Here is a 23,410-nt window from a genome sequence, read left to right on the forward strand (position 1 = left end):
GGATTCTTTGACTCCTGTCAGTTTGAACATTCATGTTTAGTTTGACTACCTAAAGTCTTGTAATGTATAGAATAGTCAGACAAATATTATCCAAGACCTTGACAAGGTCAAAGATAACTTTACAGTCATCTGCGTGTAAGTACCAGGGACAATATTTCCTTGCATCATATGATTCATGGGGAAATAGAAGGGAAAACGGAAGAATAAGAGCTGTAATAAATGAACATTTCTGAAGAAGGAATTAGAATGAAATTAAGAAGCCTGCTTTTTGAGCAAGCTTTGGAAAATAAGTAATAATAAAGTTTTGTATCGTGTTTCTGTCAGTGTGGAAAAAGCATATGGCATGCTCTCTTAAGCAAATGTCTGTAATTATCAGATATTTATTTATTTATACATATGTTTTTTGTTATAGTGTTAAATATAAGGAAGGGCAAATTGTTTGCATGGGGCAAATTTTAATTTAGTCTATGTGCTAAAACTTTTACTGTTTAGTTTTTCAACATACATGCTTTTTTCAGTATGAAAGCTCTGAATCTCAGAACTTGCACACAATGTAATTATACATTTGCCTATTTATTTTGATCTAAGGTGTGACTGCTGGTGTTAGAAGTAAGTATTATTAACTTAATTAGTTTTATTGTTAATAAATAACTTTTATTTAAATTTTCGTTTTAATTTCAGTGTTGGCTTCTGAGTCTTTACAACAAAGACCTCTTTCTAATGTATAAACAATGAAATCTAGCTTGGTTCTTTTTGTTTGAAACATTCTAATTTAATCTGTGGTATTAACAGAATTAAGAGATGAAAGGAATAATGGGAAACAATGTTAATCAGTTGCTGAGTATGAGTTTACAGCATTTTTTTTGTGTAAACTGATCAATCAGTTCAGCGTACAAGATGGTTTCTGTTCTTTCTTTCATAGTAGGTTACTTTTTATTGGGTTTATTAAAGTTCTGTTTTAAATGCATATATGTTCGTCTTGGTCATCTGACAAAATTAGTCTGTGAGCTCTTTAGATTCAATAGGCTTTTGGAGAATGGACGAGTTGGTTGTGTTACTCTAAATTTGGATTAAAAGATTTCTGTGTATTGAAGTTGTACGGTACAAGCAGAAGTAGTTGTATGTGGGCATTCTGTCTTTTAGATTATTTTAGGATTTTGCATGCAAATGTCAAGTTATTTTTAATAATGTGGCAAGTTTCATTGTATTTTATTTAACATATACAAAAACTACATAAAATTTATATTGTAAGTGTAGATTTCTTTACCATACAAAAGAAACCCACACAAAAAGTGGTGTTCATTTATTTTCCTGAGGATTTCAGGTATGGTCATCACTTTTCATGACTTATTTTTGAATGCTGGCTGCTGTACAGTCTAGCCAGCATTCACTCAAAGTTCATGGCATAGAGAGGTACAGGTTTTAGTCTAATAATCTTTCTAAAATATGTATATTCTGTGTTTCACTGAACATGTCAGATATTGGGTGGTTTGGGGGGATTTTGTAGTATTTAAAAATTCACATTGCATTGAAAGTTTCAGGTGATTTTACACTTTCTGCTGAAAGTTGATTGTGGTTTTTTTTAGATAATCATTCTGTACTTGGCATAAGTTGACTATAGTAGACTTAAATCTGAATTTTTTGCTGTTTGGCATGTTATGAGAGCATTGTTTGGAACATTTCAAATATATCAAATGCCACTCTTGCAGTGAAAGATTAAGTGCGTCAGATCTGCTAAATCAGATTTGATATACTTGTCACATCTCTTATCTGTTATTTGTCTAATCTAAAAATCTAATAAAACACTTCTAATGGCAGTAGCCTGATGAAAAGGTACTCAACAGTTAAAATTGAAATATCAAAAGGCATATTTAATTTGTAGTTACACAGCGACATACTTGTCAACCCTAACTTTTCTTCTTTTGTTTAATTTGGGGCACCAGTACCCTGCTTACATGAAAGATGACAAGTGCATTTACATCTTAAAAACATTTGGGTACAGTAGAAATTATTTTTCTTGTTTTGTGGGTAGGTTTGTTTTTGTTTTTTTTAGAAATAGGCAATTACTTTTTGATTGAAATAAATTTACAAAATAGTTTGGTTTGAAATCTCTAACTCTTTAGATTTCTTCTAACACTTCAGCTGGATGGCTTCAGAATTATCTTGCAACCTGTGCATTCTTGCATTGTGTGCCATTGTATCTCATTTTCTTGCAGTGTTTCTCAGCTTACAGTTTAGAGTGCATGGGGGTGTCAGCATTGGTGAGAGTAGCTTCAGCTATTAAAAAGGGAACTTTTTGTAGCAGCAGAGTCGGGGGGGGGGCATGGGGGGAAGAGGACAGGATGTTTGTTTTGTTGTTTTAGTTTTTTTTTTACTTTTCCCCTACTCCACTCCTCCCAGGACTGCACAAAAGAGGATGAGCACTTAAAGAAACAGCTTTGGATCTGTGCTGGTGTGTTATAATTTCATTTAGAACACCACAGTGTGCTTATACACAGTCCTCTTAAAGTATTCCATTAAAATATGCTTTCTTTTTTTCATTTTCTTAATTTCATTCAAACAGTTTTCCAACATACATTAGTAAATTGATATTTTGTCTTTATAGTAAGAAAATAATAAATATGTTGTTTGTCAACAGTCTGATTTTTATTAGGATGAGTTGAATTTGACATCCTTAAATGACTTGTTTAACTATCAAATGTAAGAATCCATGTGTTGCACGAATGCAGTTCTTGCATTTGGTTTACTACATACAGTTCTTCAGTGTTGAATCGTACTAAAATTTTAAAGTCGGGTTGGCAAATTGTAGCCTTTCAATTAATTTTGTAAAAATAAATTGATTTCCTACTTGAAATATAAGCACAAGTTTCTCTGCATGTTTCAAAATACCTTCATTTGTGTAACTTCATTTTAACCTCAGATTTTCATCAATTTCACTTTCAGACATTCAGGTTTCATTGTATTTTTCACTTCTGCAACAATGTGATTTCTTTAACACATTAAGTTAGTGTCTGAATTATAAATATTAAGGATCATTCTAGCTAGTGAAATTGAATGGACATTTTACCCTTTCTGTACTTAGTGGCAGAAAAAAAAAAGTTACAAAAGATGAGAACAGGAGAAGGAACTGTTTCTTCAGCTTCCTATAGTTCCTGCTTGAGTGGTTATCTTTAATTTCTGACTGTTACAGAAATCACAGCAGAAGCTGTCCTGAAGAGGCACTGCATTTTCTGGTCCCTACCTGCCACATACTGACTTGCACTTGCATGTAAACTTTATTAGATATCTCCTTGTGCTTCTGCATACATCTTGCATGCGTGATTTTCTCCTGCAGTTTTGCACCGAGTTTCTTGGCTGGTCTCAGCAGACTCTAGAGTTCACGTGTGCAAGCATAAAGTATGTTCATCTGCAACTTAACTTTTTGTTTCTCATGCTTCCTCTTGCTTTGCATGTGTCTGCCTTCACGCAGTCCCATTTTATATTGGTTTTGGCTATTAAGGATACCAGTAGCTGTCTACTAGACTGTCATCTCTGTTCCACCCATCTTCTCTTTGGCTTTACCTTCCAGACTTTTTCCTGCTCTAATTTGTGGCATTTCTGTTTCTAAAAATCTTTCTCATCTGAAAACTTTGAAGACCTAGACCAGGCTTCATTTATATTACTTGAGGGATGTGAAGAGCATGAGCACAAAAGCCTTCTATCTGTAAAATGTTTCTGCACTTTCTTGGTCAGACTGTATCATAGTCATCTTGTAGCTTGAAAATTGTGTCTGTTCATGTACCCTTTCTAACTGACGGTATTAGAAGTCATTAATACCTAAATGAGATGATAATTATTGCAACTCTAGAGGGTTTATTTACAGCAGTGTCTGAACTCAAAAGTCTATTTTGTTTGTCAGCAGGTTGTAGAAGTTGTACCAAACTTGCCTCCAGTATGGCATTCAAAGATTTTTATAGATCATGAGTGATAATGGTTGATCTGTAGTAGAGGCTTGATAGATGCTGTTTGAAGCTAAGTTGTAGTCCTCTAGCTCAAATTATAAAGTATTTGAGTTTTGTGTGTAATATTTAAATAGAAAGTCCCAAGTTAGAACTTTGCTATTGGTCTAAGTAAATTCAGCTGCATCAAAATAGCCACTTGCCTGCACAAAGCTGCCTGTATGATTCCTGTAATTCACACTGTGTGCTTAGAGAAGGCTTTTCTCTTGTTATCCTTTAGCATAGTGGTGCTAGTTAGAAACAATTCATAACTGTGTATTCATCAGTGATAGGGATGCTTGTGGTGGGGATTCTTCAAGGTCCATAGAAAATACAGTGTTATGGTTCCTCCTGCACCACTTGTGCAGATGTAGAGAATCATCTTAAAATACCTGGGTTTTGCTGCAGGCAAGCTAGGCAGAGGAAGTCTAAAAGCCTTGAGACCCTTAATAATCTCACTGGTCAGTTCATATTCTGATTACGGCTTGAAACATTGCATAAGGGGTTTATGGTCAAGCATAAATGATACTGAATTCAAGGTGAAAGAGGAATGATTAAAATTATTTTCTAATCCTTGAATATGTGCAGTAGGTAAGGATGCTGCAGTTATTAAATTTTAAGACCACTGATGAAAATACAGTCTCCAAGATATAGCCTGCCACTGAACAGAAAAACCAGCGAAGTGGGGAAAACAGCTATCTGCTTGGTGCTTCAGTAACCATTTCTGCAAAGGGTGGTGTGCTTAGTTTTAAGTTGAAAATTTTAGTGTAACAAAAAGTCTCAGCTTTCTATGCAAAATTTCTATACAAAATTTAGCCTGGAGCGTATTCTCACTGTAGCCAAGTTATCAAGCCCTTGAACTCTTTAAGTGGGAAAATATGATAGGCTCCTAAGAGTACAGTAGATCATTGTAATAAAAAACATTTCATTAGCTTAAAATTTCTTTACACGACAAATGGCAATTTAAATTTAATGAAACACTTAAACTTTATTGATGTGTGGATGAAATTATAGTGTTGGACTTGTTCAGTGGTTGAGTGATTCAAAATTATTAAAAGCCTTTACTTTGAACTGTGAAAAATCTTAAACTTTCCAGTTATTGTGGGTCACTCCAGAGTCCAGATAGCTTCCAAATGTTAATTTTGGACTTGAACAGATTTTAAGGATCTATTTTTCAGGTCATGCAAAGACATTCTCTATTTTAAACCCATGCCTGTTTCAAAATGCTGTAGGGATTCAGAGAAACTTGAAAATGAAAAACTGAAATGGTAACACTGGAAGCCAGTTACAGTGTCTCACCTTCACTCTAATAAATACAATAAATGTGTATTCTCACTGAATACTGTATGTGCCTCACAACAGTTTTTACCTCATTTTTTGCTTTTCCTAGCAGAGTATAAGGCACTAAGGTTGCTGGTTTTGGCTTTTTTTTTTTGTTTTGGCATTTACTGTAACATCTTGAAAGTAACATCTTTAAAAGCTTCTGTGGTCTGGTTCAAGCTCACTCATTATTTAAACAGACAGATAAATAAAATTCTACATGAAATTCAGTTTCTGTAATTTTTTGCCATAAATTTAAGGTATAGTTTTGTGAGTAATTATTAGTGGTTTGTTCATCTACATGCATTTGACTCCAGTACATGATACAGATTTAAATAATGTACATTGGTAGAAATAAGGACTGGATGAAAAATCAAAATGATGACTACCTCTTCAAGGCCACTGCAAGTTACCAAGTCAGGGAACAACAAAAAAAACCCTTAGATTTTGCCATAGAACTCAAATTTGAGTATTTGGAGAAATGAAGCAGAGCATGACCTCTGCTACATCTTTCAAAGAATCCGCTGCATCTGTAACCAAGGTCCCTTCTAGCAGATCTTTCCCATGACTCAGTACTTCCACCGTGCCTACAAATACTGCTACCTATTAGTGGTTGCTTGTAAGCTAATACCATGGCTTTGAATTGGTTGCCAGTTTGCTGAATTTAATTACTATGGGCAAATAAAAATGCTGTGTATCCACAAATGGTACACAAAATCATTTAGAAGAAAGTATGTAAAAATACTAACAGCCAGTCCTGTGGTTTCTTTCAGTGTGTGGCTGACTCCTTGGATTTTTTGGGTTAAGAACATTCACAGACCTTTGCAGTATCATGTTCCAAAAGTATTAGTTGTTTTATATTCTATCTGTGCTGCCTGCTTGTGACCATTTTACTTCTGATATAATTCAATAGAATAGCAACATCAAAAAAAATCGTTAATTGTACTAACAAAGTTACACTCTAAAAGACAGGAAAATTATGTATCGTATTGCTGCTAGTAATCTTTTTGCTCAAAACACTACTTTTAAAGTTTCTTACTTGGAAAAAAAATCTGTTAAAAAGTTTATACTCTGCTTCCTTTTACCAGGTTTGCCTTCTCTTTTATTTACCAAAGTGTATCTGTCTTAAGTCACTATAATAAATGCAGGTCGTGTTTCACTGGTAACTAAGGGGTTTTTATGTAGCTTGAAGGTTAGACAGATGGCAGAACATAACTGAAAACTAAAATTATTAGTGTCTGTATTGTTGCAAATTGTTTTATTTTTTTATGAAATTGGTCTCTTTTGGATTCGTTGGCTTAAGTTTTCTCATTTCTTATAATAATAATATTTGAGTGACAACTGAAGTAAATTCATAAACATAGTATACTTCTAAACCCATTCTTCATTTATGAAATTGCTGTCATTTTGCATATGACAGGCTATTATTACGGTACCAGTGACTTCAGGAATTATGAGAAGAACACACAGTTTCCTGAGTGAGTCTGTGTTTTGAAAGGTTTTAATAATTTTAGGTTTTACAAAATCATGAAAGGACACCTTCACGGTGTTTGAAAGAAATAAATTAATATTCTTGTAGACTATGCTTGGTTTGTGTTAATGGAAAGAAATATTGCTTGACATTTTTTTGATTCAACTGTTCTCAGTTTTGATAGAGATGTTGATTTTTTAGTGTACCTTACAATTAAAGAAGTGGCTTGCTTTTGCCATGGAATTGGTCATTCTGTATCTTTATGGTGCATATAGCTACCCTCTTTTATCTGTGAAACACATCTTTTTTAATTGATGCTTCTTGCCTCCTGTATTGGGATATCAGGAGGCAGTGTGAAGAGGTAAGTCTGTGTTGCTGACTCCAATCCCCGCTGACACCACTAGATGTGTGACTGGGCACATCTGTACAGTGAGATATGTCTTGGATTGGCAAGAACCACCAAATATGATACATTACCACACTCAGGCTTCTGGAAGACTATGTCAAAATTGTGAAGTGAAGCTGTACAATTGTTTTCTTTTTTCCGAAGTGGCTCACTTGTGAAGAATTTAGAAAATGCTTTAGGTAAATAACAAACAGGCTACAGTTCTGGAAACAATGTGAGTACCAGGCTTCGGAAGAACATTGGTGTAGGTTTACAAGATGATGATACTCTTAGTATCCGCCACCCACCAACTCGTCTGTTCTGTAGTTTTTCTCTTTTCTTAAATCTGGGGTGGGGAAGGAGGGACCAAAGCAAAGCACAGAGAGAGCTTTTAAGGAGCAGAGCAGTTTCTTGGTTAGCATGCTCTAACTTTATTTCGTGAGAAAACTGTTGACGCAGAAGACTTATTTTTTTTAAATATATCCAATATATAAAAAAATATATATATATATATACACACACACTAATCAGTCTGTCCCCTCTTACATGCAATATTACATTTCACTTCAGTGTTTTTCTTGCTCACAGATGCTGGCAACTTCAGAATGTTCTGTGGCCAGAAAATAGCTATGAAGTTCCCACTCTACCAGACTTCTGGATATACACAGAAGGATCTCAGTCCTGCCTTACAAACTGCTAAAACTGGTGGAAACCTACTCATACCAGGGATATGTGCTCTATTAATTTTTCAGCACCTTTCATGTTGGTTATTAACACACTCTGCTTTATCAAAAGAAAAACCTTCAGCATTAAAATTGTTCTTATAATAGAGATCTAGTGATAATAGAATTTATATAGGTGATGCTATGACAATTATATGCTGTAAATTATGGGGGACAGAAGGGGGGAATTGGTTAAAAACTTTCCTTCGGGAAAATTAGCAGTATTTGTTTAGGGAGCCATCCTACAGCTAATGGATTGCTGGTAGAAAAAAATAAGGTAATAATACATCCTTAGATGTATTAATTTTCATGTCAAGGAGGGTTTGTTATATCTAAGAGTCTTGCACATAAATTTCATTCTTGAGAACCTTTTTTTCCCACTCAGGAAGAACAATATATACTATCCAAAAAAAACCCATTATGTTGTATTTTGGTGAAATATATTTTCTCATAGCGTAATTCTTTTTGTCGTCTATCTCAAACCAGCTACTTTAAATATCTGATAGTTATGATTATTTGATACTGTTGGGTTTCTTAAGTCAATCACATATAGTCACTTAAATTTAGCAAAAAAAAATAAAAAAGTTGGAACAGCCCCAACACTGTTAATGCTGAAGTAGAAACCTGACGATTTTCTTAAGTGCTGCTGAATCTGTAGGGCACAACTTGGCTGTGAAGTTGTTTGTGTTCTTATGCTGTCTTGAGGCTGCATTTATGAGTTACAGCCACATGTTGATGAGGCAACTGCATGTAGAGCACCGTTTAATGACTGTATCTGTGCTTGACAATGATTTTAATACTTAAGTGAGAGCAACATTAAGACCAGTCTCTATGGTTCATATATCTTAAGTACTGGCCTCAGGTGAGGGTCACAAGTGCATTTCTTTACATGTGGTGATTTGGGTGAGCCAATACCTGTGTATGCTTACATGAAGAGGTATGGATGGCTATAAGCTATGAAGCAGGACTCTTTATACTCTAGCTCATAGATTTTTTGTTTTGTTTAGAGGGTTTTGATTGTTTTCTTCTGCTATTTACATTTCTTGTTTCTGGATTAACAGGTTGAAATTTGCCTTATTCTGCAATAATAGAAGTAATTTGAGAGTTTTATTGTTTCAGTTCTCAGCAGCATCCTTTTCTTATGATTTTCAGGTCTGGGTTGGTAAAAGGACCTTTATGCTTTGTTACTGTGTTTGATGGAACAAATGGAAGTAAATTAATCTAAAAAGAAAATTCTCGTGATCAAATATAGATCAAACTGGCCTTCAGCTATGTGCACATGTTTTGAAATAAGACGCTAGCAAATATTTCTTCTTACCAAGCACTGTCAAACTTCACATTTCCTTTTTTATAGTCTTTGGCCTTTACAAGTTTTTCTCCATATCTTCTCAGTGATAATGCAGATGATATTCTACCCAAAGAAGCAGTGTAGTAAGGATCAGAAAGCAGCAAGTATTTGGATTTCAGACTTCTTCAGCTATCGCTCAGATCCTTCTGGCAGTTTGGATGGAGTACCAGATAGTTTGGAACACCTTCAGTAGCTTTTTTAAAGACATCTTAACTTGGGCACTGCATAAGGACACAGAACTAGTATTATTCTCTTAGTGTTCTCCTTTGTAAACTGAATTTTAGTCTACAATAGACTCCCTACAATAGACAAAGGTATTAATCACTGTATTGGCAGTCTTTAGAGTTCTTGCTACTCCAAGCTGTCTGAAACACAAACTTGAACATCATTACATAATTTCTATTGCTTGAATTAAAATAGTTCAAAGACTACAGGTACTGTAAGTCTTGAAGTCCTTTGTGTTTAATGATTTTAGAGAGTAGTTTTGTGGCTACTTGTGTCAAGTCCTTCAGGGGCATTCATCAACATCAGTGCCACGGCTGAAAATCAGAGCAAGATGACTTATTCTAAGATGTAGTGCTCTGACCTTCATATCTCAAAATACTTAGCTAGTTTCTGACTCAGAACCTAGTGATCAGGTTCTGTCCTCCCTTGCTTCAGAACTGTGCTTTGTAAAAGCATTTTCCCACATAGATTACCAGTAATTTCATCATTAAGTTTCAATTATCAGTAGCTATTTTTAGGTTGCTATTAATTCTTGCAATGACTTCTCCGATTCCTAAGGCTATTTATAATTACCATGAGCTATGCAGAGAAGAATTTCAAGGAAATATTAATGTAATTCACAGTTTAATAAGTATGGAGCTAGTAAGAACAATGAATTTATCAAAACATTTTCAGTTTTACCAAGAAAGACCTGCTAATAAGCTATTTATAGCAGACTTGTATCTATTTTTGTCAGTAGTCTAAGGACTGACTTGGGACAAACGGGTTAAAAAACAGGAAATGTGGTTAAATAAGTGGGTAATCTCTCCAGAGAGTTTCCAGTTTGCCTACACGTTCACATTTTCTTCCGAATGTACTCTCAAAACAACACTAAGTACAGTACCTTGAAATCCATCTCTGTTTAAAGGAGGGAATATTTCCAGCAATAGCAGGAAGTGGCAGAGTCGAAGACTTTACATTCTTGGTTAGACTCAAATGAGGTTCTAGACCCCTGTGTGTAAGTGGGGTTTTTTTTAACCTGCTATAATAACATTGGAACAGTTATATGGCATTTCAGTTGCTTCAGGTTTATCATATGAATCCATAAAAGTCTGTGAATGCTGTAATTGTATCTTCAATTCAAGACTGCTTTTAAATAATTACTTTCCTCCAACTTTGCCTTTTCTTTTACATGGGGCTGTATTTTTTAATATACTATACACATATTTTTTAAAATATATGCAATTATGTTTGGAGCAGTAAAAATAGTATTTTTAATCAGATTGCATAAATCTTATTGTGAATGGAATTTACTGAACATAATGATGTCCATTTAATTCTCTGAGAGGTAATATGTGTATTTCTTTGGGTAAAGCAGAAGCAATAACTGAGTGAAAGCCATTCTTTGCACTGCTCATTATTTGTTTTATGATTGCTACTAATCACTAGCTTTTTAAAAATCAACTTTAAAATTATTTGTGGGTCACAATGAGAAGGGAATAAGTAAATAAAGCAGCTTAAGTGGTGGTAAAGGTTATGACCTGCCGAAGTTCTATTTAGAGTGGCTGCCAGATAGCAGTGTACAACTACATCCTACAGACAATTTTCTAAAAATGTTTTTATCCAGGGCACACAACAAAGTGTGATGGCAAATACATTTTTAGTAATTAGAAAGAAACAAGCAGGCTTGTCTAGCCTTTCTTAATTTAGAAAACAGGCCACTGGTACTACCGGTATTTGAAGCCGATTTCCTATCAACCGTCTTTGTAGGGAGAAACCTGTGTGCTGTTGTAAAGAGTAGAGGTGAGCTGCTTTGTTATGTCCATGGGGAAATTCCAACTCACATCTCTACTTTTTTTTTTCTTACATTTTAAAAAAACATCTGTGGGGTGTCAGATTAGATGATATCACTGTGTGGGTGGGGGCACTTCAGTAAAGTAGAATGTCATACTCGTGTGCCATTGTTGTAGTTCACAAAAGACTCATGCCTGCAAACAAGATAGGTTTCTGTCTATTCTGCAGTCAGGAAACTGTCTTGAAAGGTCTTGGAAGGAGTCTTGGAAGTGAAAACACTACTTGTCTAAATGAAGGTGTGTTGCATTCACTATAGTAACTGCAAATAGTAGCAAACTTTTAATATTATTTTCCAGGAACATTAAATAAATTATTTGTCTCATTAAAAAAATGCCCTGCAGTTTATTGTTCTGGAAACATACAAAATTCTTATTCATAATGGAAATTTAATTATTTCAGTTAGTTCCTGCATTTGAATTAAACAGATTGTAGGTCACATTAAATTTGTCCTGATTATAAATGTTAGATTTCTAAATAATTTGGCAGGACAACACCTTTATTCAGATGCATTTCATGTGGCTCAGGCACGGTCTTGGCCTTCATGGGTAGCCACTGTCTGCTTTGATATCATCCAGGGTGCTTAATTCTAAACCCAAATTGCTTGCATATATTTTTCAAATCCAGATGTTCCAGAAGTCAGTAATAAATTTATTCCAAATCGCTTCACCATACCAACATAACATAAAAATTTTTTTCTATACATTCTCCATAGTTTTGTAGCCTGAGTCTCTGGAATATTTTATGTAAGACGTGCTTATTTAGAATGCTGTGAACTGAAAATATTTTGGTGTTCATTTTAATTTTCACTTTTGGTCTGTGCTACTTCTTGTTCATTTCTTGGGATAAGGTAGTTGATAGAGCTTCATCATGCTCTGGAAGGTGTGAGGCAGTCATCCCTAGGTATGGGAAGCATAGCATTCTGTAGGTCTCTTAAATTACAGCTTGTGTACCAAGGCATGTCTGCACAGCTTATTTTTATTATTATTTTATTTCTTCCAGCAACTTCTGCATGCAGATGGTGCTGACTACTCTGCTGACCTGCTGCGACCTCGGACAGTGTTTCACTTTTTAGTGCCTCTTTCCCCTCCTGCCCATTCTGTTCTACCTGTTTGTATTTTTTGTTTTCAAAACGATTACTTGATTTTATTTGGTAGCTATTGGTTAGATTGAAAAGTGAACTTCTGTGGTGCGTGCTGGGCAATTGGGCACCTTGGTTTGTCAGGAGGCATCCATCTAACCTTGAAATTCCCAAGCAAGCTTCACAGAGCAGGATGATGCTTGCTTGGTGTATTGTATAGCACTGTCTTGCCTTTCCAGGAGCTGCAGAAGTAGAAGTAATAAACTGCCATCCCATAGGGTATCCTGCTAGACCATAGTACTGCTTTTGTAACATGAGTTTCCTGGAGGAAAAAGATGTCCTGACCACACTGGAAATCATGCTAGAATAACTGTAGTTAAAGCAGGTGTTAAATACTGCTGTTACTTCAGCTGCAGTGCAGCCAGAACCTAGAGGAAATTCAACAGTTAAAATCAGACTGTAAAGAAGTTACATAGCTTTGTGGATACCATTCATTAGTTTCTTTTTTAATGTGCACTACATGGCACTGATTAATGACTTGCAGTACGTATGTGCAGGGTTTTTTCTGGCAGTTTCATAGAGCAGTTTTAGAGAAGGGCTGCAGGAGCTTAACTGACATACAGTACAAAACACTGTGTGTCACTTGCAGTAGAGTTTGGTACTATATACAGGAAACTTGGAGATTAACATTTCTAATGTCTATTCAGTTAAATCTGGCAATAGGGTGTAATGTAATAATGTAACTGGAAAGAACAAATATCAGGTAATTTAAAAGCAGTTGACTTAGAGCAGACCTTTTTTTTTTGAGCAGATTATTTTTTTTCTACTTGTCCTCCTGTAAGTTTACTACCAGCATAGCAGATGAAGCATCCAGGAACAGTCAAGTGTTAGTGCTGTGCAGCTAGGTATGAAAAAATATTAATCCTGTTGGATCACCAAATTCTTTTCTATAATTTTTTTGAGGAAAATTTTTATTCAAAAGTAAGCAGGCAACAAAGAGTTCTCAGGCTGACCGAGTTACTGGCATAACTCACCAAACAGAACAATAAATTGTAAAAATATCACATACAATTGGATGTGTTTAAAATTTGAAATTTCAGACTCCCAGGCATCAGTTTTCCTAGCTTTACCAAGTCATGTTCAAGCCTCAAGGCCAACAAATTTAGTGCTCTGTTTTCAGAGGCACTGAGAAACACTGCTACCACCACAGCAGTTGCTTGCCCGTGCAAGTATTGACCTCCTACAGAGGCCAGAATGCTCTCTGCTGTTTCCTAAATTCGTGGCTCTGTGCCTACCCAAGACTCATTTCTGTTTCACTCCCTTAGAGCCTGGGTTTCTAATATGCCAGTCAACTCAGTCTTGAATCAGTACTGGTACTTGGTCAGTGTATAAAGAACCGTTAACTCCTGGTGAAGCCTCTCTCTGCTTTTGTTAGCAAAGAAAGCCAGAATTGAGGGACAGCTGTCAAACTGTAGAACTTCCTGTGGTGGCTTTCTAACTCCACCACAGAAAAGCAGCAGCTTTCACTATTGCTGCCTGATTTTTATTGGAATGTGAACTTGCTTCAGAACTTCGTTCTTTTGACCCTTTTTAGCCTCTTATCCTCATATCTGGTGTGGCTTACTGATGATAAGCAGAGGTACCTGCTGACACCACATGCTTTTTCTAAACAGTTATGTGCTTTTATCCTCCCCTCCTCCTTTTAGCACAACAGACAACCTGAAAGGCTTGTTCAGTGAGAGGCAGTGGCAAGGACGACTTCCCAGTCACTCATTTCAAATGAGGTGCCAATCTTGTAAGAGTTAAAGTATGTCAAACCTAACATGCCTGGGTTAAAGTTTCATGCGTGTTTCAGTTCTCCAAGCTGAACTTCAGTTCATTCTTTGAACTCTTGAGTCTGCAGAAGACATATCCTCTCTAGCAAGTTACTCTAGAAGGACTGCATAAATTTGAAGGCCTGTGTTGGCTTCTGACACAGTTCAGTTTTATCGTATGTGGAACCTTTGCTCTATTTGTGCATGCAAGCTTTTGTAGCCTCTCTGCATCTTATAATTACGTATATGGTATTGCAGTTCCAGCTTTTGCATGCTTATTCAGTCACGTTGGAGGTTTCATAGTAGATTGCTGTCATCTAAGTACTTGAGGGAAACATAGCTCTGAGAACTACATGTGAGATAACTAGTAGCACTACACCATCTGAAGATCTGCTGAATGACTCCTGCATTGGCAAGCTACAAATTTGGTTTCTGTTACTCCTCAGAACCACAGATCTTTTTCCCTTCTGCTTTTCCCATAGTTCACACAGTCATCCTTGCTGCGGCTTTATGGTGTTATGGTATTTATTTGCAGATTAACAGTCTGCAAATTAGTAGATTTTACTCATTTGCAGGTAAATTTACATCTGTTAGGTGTAAATTTACTTTTACATCTAACAAGTATAACCTTGTTAGATGTAAAAGTAAAACATAAAGTGGAGGGTCCAAAACTGGAACTTGAAATTTGAAAGTTTTTCCAAAAAGCTGTATCACAGCCATTGTGATAGTCGATAGCTGAAACTGTCCTTCATTTCTATCATTTTTAGGTCGTAAGTCTTCCCATTCTTTTTTGTTTAGTGCAGTACTGGGGCTTTGTTAGTGGCAGATAGAATTCCAGCAAGTCAGTCTTTGGTGTTAAGAATAGAGTGCAAGTGGAATGCATTTATGCTGTAACAGAATAATAACGTTTTCCTGAGAGAAATTGCAAGGGCTTGTTGAGACTTTCCTTAACACATTTCTGTCAGAAGATATGGAAGACATTGTGTTTGTGCTTCAGTATGCTAAATAAGAGGTATTTTAGACTTAAGAATGTTATGTTTCACTTGATTAGCCTAATAGTTGCAACCTACAGTTATATGGTGCATTAGCTTTCAGTGCTGTATAATAGGACTGGCAGCATGGTGTCTCAAAAACTGTAATTGTGTGGGCTGCTGAATAGTCACAGAGAAAGCTGCACAAAAATTCTATTCTAGACAGAATTTTTTCATTTTGAAATGAATTTCACAACAAATTCACAGTTGGATGCCACTGCTTGTATTTCCAGTGAATCATACTCCAGAAAAGTAATACTTTGGTTCAACAAAGCCTGCCACAAACAGTGCAGTGATATAAATCAGAAATTAGATATTTTTTAATTGTAATTTTTCAAAATATAGTACATCTCTTAACTATGCCTTCAGGTCTTGACATTCAGATATGTTTGGCTTTGTTTCCACATGCCAAAATGAAAATCCTTCACAACTAAGACAAAAAGAAGGGCTAGGGGAAAATACCCATTGTATTTATGCTCAATTCATTATAGGAGACTAACTCCCTAGTAGCAATGGTTGTCACAGCACCACATAGCATAATCCAAGCAAACCTGTTACAGGGTTACCTTTAGCTTCCAGCCTAAGTTTACTGGTGGTCAGTTCATTTACACCTCTCTTTCTTTCTCGTGTCATTATTGTTCTTCAGTGTAGGTAGTTCTCCCTTCTCTCTGTGTCTGGTTCCACTTGCAGTTTTGGAGTGCAGCTGCATCTTCTTTCCATCTTTGGTTTGTTTAGCTTAACAAGACAAGATCTTTTACACTATTAGATGCTGCAGTTAAGGCAACTACAGTTTCATATGCACAGACTGTCTCCGAACTGCATAGCTTTGCACCGTTTGTGCTGAATTGTCAGCTCTTAAATTGCAAAACCTGTCTTAAGAAACTGAGGAAATACTTCAGCTTCTGCTGAGCCCCTCCTGATCTTACACTCATAGCTACGGAAGGTCAGGGGCACCTAACTAGTGCTACTGGGATTGCAAAAACTAATCTCCTTTAAGATCTCAGTTCACCCATATGTCCTTGTATGTGGTACAAGGATGCAAGATTACATGTCTGCTTATACCTTTTAATTGAGGTTTAAGTTAGCAATCTTATTGTACAGCAGGGATGTGTTAGCAAAATGCCACACAAAGCTACTGTCACTTCATTTTTGCCATAGGTTCCATCTAAATTCAGTTTAATCAATTCATTCTTAGTTCTTCAGTTACAAGACATAAACTGTCATTTTATATCCTAGCTGTGAACACCAGATAGTGGTATTTAACACCTTGTGCTGATGTTGCTGACGTTAGTATTTCATGCTTGTAGAAATTAACAGTAATGGTTACAGTAACTTGGTGAGTGACTCTTTAAGAAATAGGTTATGGAAGGTTTCCACAGACATAATTGATAGGCAATTGTTGCTAGCATAGCCAAAAGTTATTTAATTTGGGTGCAGAGTTGGCAGCTCCTATTCTGAGCCAAGTTGCATGAATGCATGAGAAGAGGCATGCTTAGGTAGGTAATAAGATGAACACCTAATCTTAGGATCTTAGGTGGAAAATAAGGATTAGTCCTTGGAACCACACACACTTTTACACAGCCCACGAGCTTTAGTCTTTACACATTCCATCTTTTCTCTTGTCTCCTTATTAATGCTTCACTCCAGCTCAGCCTGCTGGCCTCCTCTCTACAGCACACAACTGCCCTCTCTGCACCTTCATTGCAGCTCCCCAGCTGTACCAGGGTTTTAGTGAGATGGTTCATTGAAGAAAAATCAGTTGGGGCAAAGAAATGCTGCTTAGTTAACAAGTAAAAATTTGATTGATTAATAAACATGCTGTGGCAGTGCTCAAGTATCCATAGATGAGGGAGACCATCAAAGTCTTAATCTTTTGTGGCATTTGTGCAAAAGTAAAAACACAGTTTCCACATGAAAGATCCTGCTGTCACAAGATGAGGCTGGTAGGTGCTAAAAGCTGAATACCACATAGGTTTGCAGACCAAAATCAACACTTTGCACACTGAGGTTAACTGCAAACCAGCTCCCAAATTCACTCTGTACTTCTTGATGTGATTTGCATACCACTCTTCAGTGCCTGGTCGAGTTTATTTACTTCTGAGATGTGATATAAATTTTGTTCTCTGCAATAGGAAGACTGCTAAGGATTTAAACAGGGACAGAGTGAAGAAGAAGAAAGAAAATGCTAGAAGAGGAAAAAGTAATTTTCACAGGTGTTGCATTTGCACACACACCTGTGATCTTTTGGTGTGGCTCAGGTACTGGTGTGTAGCATTATGTGTTTTGCAGGGTACAGGAGAGGGAAAAAAAAAGTCAATTTCATAAAATTTCTGGTATTGCTCTATTTCTCCCTCCCTCCCTTCCTTGTTGCAAAAAACACTAAGATAACAAGAACTTAAAAGCTTGCAGCCTGGTGTACTGTGCTGTTTGACTTGTTTTGGTTGAAATGGAAAGAGTGACTGAGATTTTTCAAGGAAGATAATAAAGAGTGAGAAAAGGTGTTAGAGATGTTTTGGAATGTGTGGGGAAAGGCTTGTATTTTTCTTTACCTTTTTCAGTTATTTGCATCTCTTCCAGGGTAAAAATAGAACATTCCTTCAAAAAAGATCTTAGTTCTTTTGTATGTTCAGAAACCGAACTGCTTTTAGTGAGAACAATAAAATCAATAAAATAAAATCTTCATGTTCACCTCTTCACTGTGAACTTTTAAAACAGAGGCTGTGTTGATACAGAAGCCTGGTTGCAGAAGAGTTCAGCTACATCCTCGCTGCATGTTGAAACAATAGTCCCTGTCCAACATCTCTCCTTCCACTTTCCACAAAGCACCCTTCCTTCCAAAAGGAGACCCGTAATGTCCTTTAGGAAGCACACTCCAGTCTAAGCTCCAGGCTGCTTCACATAGCACAGTGTAGACACAGGTGATGAAAGTGTTCAACCTCATGCAAAGAGATCCTTTTGTCCTACTCTTCTTATTAAATGTTTGTCCATAATTGCCTAAGTTAGAAAGAATGAGTGTTTCCTTTTAGATCTTCAGGTGAGTTGTGCCAGTGATTAAAAGAAAAAAATGAGTACAACTGAAATGGCAGTTATGAAACACTATTCTCCCATAGAATAACTCATTTTGATGATCTTTGGGTAACTCCTTTTGAAGCTGTTATACATAACAGGATTAAGTTGCTGTATTGATATTATGTGAGCAAAGGTGGAGCAAGTAAGATGAGATGAACTGAAGGTTCATTTTGTAATTTTTGTAATAGCAGCCTTAATCACACTGTGATCTCTGAGCTGTGTGGTCACACCAATCTTTGTCCACAATTCCCCAAACTGGGGAGAGGCATTTTAGCAGGGCCTGTTGCGACAGGATGAGGTGTAGTGGTTTTAAACTAAAAGAGGGGAGATTCGGGCTGGACAAGACAAAGCAGATTTTTTACAATGAGGGTGGTAAGACACTGGGCCCAGGTTGCCCAGAGAAGCGGTAGGTGCGCCATCCCTGGAGACATTCAAGGCCAGGCTGGATGTAGTTCTGGGCAACCTGATCTAGCTGAAGGTGTCCCTGTTTATTGCAGGGGGATTGGACTAACGTCCCTTCCAACCCAAACTATTCTGTGAACTGTGATATTTTACTGTCAAGTAGGTATACCAAAGGAAGTGATTGCGCTTTCTCTGATTCATGCTAGAGTAACTGGAATCAGAAGTTGAGGTCATGTGGATCTGTAACACTCTCTCGTTATGTTGTGTTGCACTTCCAACACTTATGCATGCTCTACTGTGTTAAATGATTTCTGATTTGCCTTCGCTTACGAAGTGAAGTGCCCAGAAAAGCAAATGGGGCAGTTTTAGATTTTTGCCTGTTTTAAATCTTACACAACTGGAGTCCTGGTCTGGGGAGTTAGTCCAAAGTTACAGGAGCATAGTGGATTAAGAGACAATCCTCACTAAAGCATACGCTGCTGGATGTGCTTTTGTTTAGAATTTCCTTTTTCGTATAAATTGACAAGCAGTTCATATGCTTAGTAAATAAAATACTTATTTGGCTTCTCCATCCTCCCCAAGAGGAAATACTTACAAAGGCATGACATCTTCCATAAACTGCCATGAGTAATATCTTCTGAACCACTTTCACAGAAACACATCCTTGCTATTTCTGTCTGTTATAGTAGTTAACAGTCAGAGAAGCTGATGAAATAGTAAGATCTTCTTGAAAAATGTTGTACAAACAGAACGCCTTGTCTTTGTCTTCTGTTTCTTTAGAACTTACGGAGCTGTAGTACATGTCCTGTGCAACAGTATGTGTATTCTAGCAAGACATACAGAATTTATTTTTAATAGTTCCAGGTTTTTACAAAATTGAAAAGATGATGAAATTAGGTTTCAGGAGAAGAATACTGAAATGGGAACCTACTGGCTTTATTTAACCTTTTGCTGTAAGGAAATGTGATTTGAAAAAGGAAATAGACTGGTGTTGTGGCTATAGAACTTTCTCTTTCTGTCTCTGATTGCAAAAATGGTAATAAAAGAATGAAAAGAAAAAGTACAGCATTGAACTGTAGAATATTATGGCTTTGAGGCAACAGAATGAAAGTTATCTTGTTTGCTTTGTTTCAGGTGTCAGAAACTATTTGAAAGAAGCATTAGTGAATATTATTGCTGTGCATGCAGAGGTGAGAAAAACTTCACATTATTTCATGCTTACCTTTGTATGTATAATTTCAGTGTACTTTGTATGGTAGATATGGCTTTCGTCCCCCCTGAAAATTGTACCTCTGTTTCAGTGTCTTCATGATAGATAAAAGGGCTTTTGGGTCAAGTTTAGCTAACTGAGTATGCCACTGCTATTTTTAAGTGCAGAAGGAGATGAACAGTTCCTGTTTATCCTCATTAACACTCCATTGCACTTTTTTGTTTCCACCATCTGATGAAGAGGAAAGCTTAAGTATAAAGCTGAATTCTTCCCTTTTTATAGAGATAAATTTATAAAGAGAAAGATATATAGATAGTAATGATGTGCACTTTCTCTGAATAACTTTATTTTCCACAACATAGGAAAGTGAGCTTGTGCTTTGCTTTGGAAGTGATGTTCAACATATGCCACTCAGAGTGAAAAGGCAACATGTCGTTCTTGTGCATAGAATAAAAAGTAGAAACCTAAAACCACAAAGACTTACAGTCTCTGTACAGCACTAATGCTATTTGAAATGTTTAGGTAGGCAATGGCTTATGATAGGGAGTGAATATTAAAATATTATTATTAAAATAATATGCTAGGAGAACTGCATTTATTTGGCCCTTTGTGATAACATGCAAGAATTTTCTGTAGTTCTTTAAGTTACAGCCTCTGTTGCACATATTCCTTCCTTCAAATCATCAGGCACGTTACCAGATTACTGTTGCTCCTGGTATAAGCATTGGTAGTGATAACACTGTCACCTTTCAAAATATCACAAGTATAGCTGCTCTTCTTTTTCCATCTAATTAAAATCTGATGAGATTCACTTGAGGTTTTGGTTTAATTTATTCCTCCTTAAACAGTAAGGATTCATATAAATTAAAATATTTTCAGAAAAATTAAATATTATTTGCACTTTTTTTAATTCAATTTTACTTACAGCAGTTTTTCACAGAAGCACTGCTGATTTTATCAAATGTTTCCACATGAGCGCGTAAGCAACACCAAAAACATATACCAATGTGGCATTTGTTTTTAGTGTTGGCTTTTAGTGCAGTGAAAATTAATGAAAATTAATTTTTTTTCTTTAAAAAATTCAAAGACATTTGTGACTTACTGAGCTGATGCTGTAAACATGCATACTTGTTAAAATACTGCAGCAGAAAGGTGCACTGCCTCCCTGACTTCACTGAGACTGATGCTGATTTTGGCCCAAATAGCATTGCCTCAAATTTCTAGATGTGAAATACTGCAAAAATATGAAAACATGTGTCAAGATGAAGCTCCCATTTCCACTGTTTTCTGGTGAAATTCTGCGAGCTGGGTCAGATTTAAATTTAGTTAGCAAGACTGCAAGTTTCTGTAGTTTGAAACAGCAAAAATTAACCATCAGCTGAACAAGAAGCATGGACTGTAGTGGAAAAAAAAATGTTTCTGTACCTTTGAATACAAATTTAACTGAACTCAAAATAAGGGCTTCTTCTTGCAAAGGTGTGATGATTCATCATTGCTGAGAATTTTTTTTTCCTGGATTCTGTATAGTAAAACTTCAAGAGTGCTCGCTGTGGGCACCAGTGTTCTTTCCTCAGTAGAAGATTCTTTTGTGTGTTCCTGGTATGTTTCTGTTGAATTGGACAGCAATATTTGCTGCTGAATAAGATGACCCCTTTCCCATATTGTTTCTGGTTGAGTGTTTTTGCTTTTTTCTTACTGTGCAGCAAAGTATGTCACTTTTGTGAGTTAAAACAGGCTTCATGTTTGAATTAGTGTTGCTAACTAACAGCTCATAGCTCACGTGTGTGTACGGTCAGTGTATTTAGCCTGTAGTGCAGACCTGCCATTTCAAATGGTCAACTTTATGGGATCGCTGATACATAATTCATTACTTAAATAACTGAAAGCTGTGTAGGAATCTTGGGGTTTTTAAAATCCCCCCCCCCCCAGTTTACTTTCACACACACGTATTAATACATCTTCTGCCAATTACTGCATTTTCTTGTCACACAGGAGCTCTAAACTTCAAGAAAAGCAAAGGTATTCTAGCAAAAAAACCATTCCACTACTTAATTTTTAAAATAATTTTAAAGCAGAAATGGGGGCTGGGGTGTGTTAGAAATTCTCTGTGGTTCGTTTTCCTTCTTCCACCATTACAGTCACATCAACTTGAGTTCCTTGTGTCATCAATCTCCCCCAGTCCTGTGCAACTTTATTGTCACCTTTAGGTCTTGAGATAAGTTTGGGCTGTCTAACCTATAATCTCACTTCCTCCTATATTCCAACCTCTCAGCCTGCATTTTCCCCAGTTTTGTGTAGAAAAAATCATGCTTTTTTTTTTTTATTCGCCATAAATTTTTCGCTTCCTTAAGACTCCCTTTAAGGAAGATCAGGGTTTTCATGCTTTGCATCAGGCTGAGATCTAATGCTTAATCTTGTGTTGCAGTTGGTATTCTGAACCTCAGATGGAGGGTACAAGTGTCACTTTAAAGATGTATACAAATAAAACAGTTAAAAATATGGTCCTGGCGAATGGAAAAATACAGAGAGGTGTAATTTTTTTTGCCAGGGTCATGATAAATGGCATCAATGGAAGAATCCATTACAGCACTGTAGTCTCTAGCCTTTTTAAAGGCTTATCTCTACCACAGAACAAACAGACACTAGTTATTTGACAGTGGTCAAATATAAAGGATTCCAGAAGAAATAGCAAAATACATGGGGGAAAAATGTGGCTGAGTGTGTAATTGGTTCCGACAGTCACACAACCCTGCATTAAAGATACTATCTACAAAACAGCAGTCTATGGACAGCCACCCAACTACCTGCATCCACCAGACAAAAGTACCTATTTTAAGGTTTAGCTGCTTTTAGACATTGTAAGAAAGTTGTCATCACATGTCATATAGCTATTCACAGAGGTGAATTGTCAAAGTGCAGGCAAGTATCAAATCCTTTGTATTCCAGTTGCTTATGAAATTTTTTTTGTCCATTCATAAAAATGAAGTGGTCCTTTCCATCAAAGTTTTCAATACTTTTTACTGAAATGTTATTGTAGATGATATTTCTGTTAATATAGCTATTGTGCTCATGATTCTTCTTTTATAAAAATCAGGTGTTTACAATTTCCAAAGACTTAGTTCCTCGGATAATGTCAAGGGTTGTAGAAGCAGTCTCTGAAGAACTGAGTCGACTGATGCAGTGTGTTTCGTCCTTCAGCAAAAATGGAGCTTTACAGGTACCTGAATACTTTGTACTGACAAACATCTGAATCTAGAAAACAGAATAACAGAGAGATATGCAATCTGTGTATTTGTTAAATTTACTGCAGCAGTGAAAGCAAAGAGATAAAAAGGATTAGTATACAACCTATTTCAGATTTATGGATAAATATCCATTCAGATTATAATGGTTCTTGGGTTTGACTGTACTTTAGTGCTGATTTTGTGTCTGAATGCATAAAAGTTTGCCTATATCCTATGAGATAAAAAGCATCATAAAGGTATCTGTTTGAAATGTCATTAAATACTGCCTTTGGCCTGCAAT

At 36.3% G+C, this 23,410-nt stretch overlaps 1 protein-coding gene across 2 annotated transcripts in view; it reads left to right on the forward strand.

The window, feature by feature from the left end:
* EXOC2 (exocyst complex component 2) overlaps nt 1-23,410 on the forward strand; it is a 126,623-nt gene that overhangs the window by 95,683 nt on the left and 7,530 nt on the right. For both annotated transcript variants that reach the window (XM_005149925.3, XM_031049699.2), the window contains 2 exons: nt 19,810-19,865; nt 22,980-23,102. In XM_005149925.3, the coding sequence (XP_005149982.1) occupies nt 19,810-19,865; nt 22,980-23,102 (179 nt within the window). The remainder of the gene's footprint in view (nt 1-19,809; nt 19,866-22,979; nt 23,103-23,410) is intronic.

Source organism: Melopsittacus undulatus, chromosome 1 (genome assembly GCF_012275295.1).
Source record: "Melopsittacus undulatus isolate bMelUnd1 chromosome 1, bMelUnd1.mat.Z, whole genome shotgun sequence".
Lineage (NCBI taxonomy): Eukaryota > Metazoa > Chordata > Aves > Psittaciformes > Psittaculidae > Melopsittacus > Melopsittacus undulatus.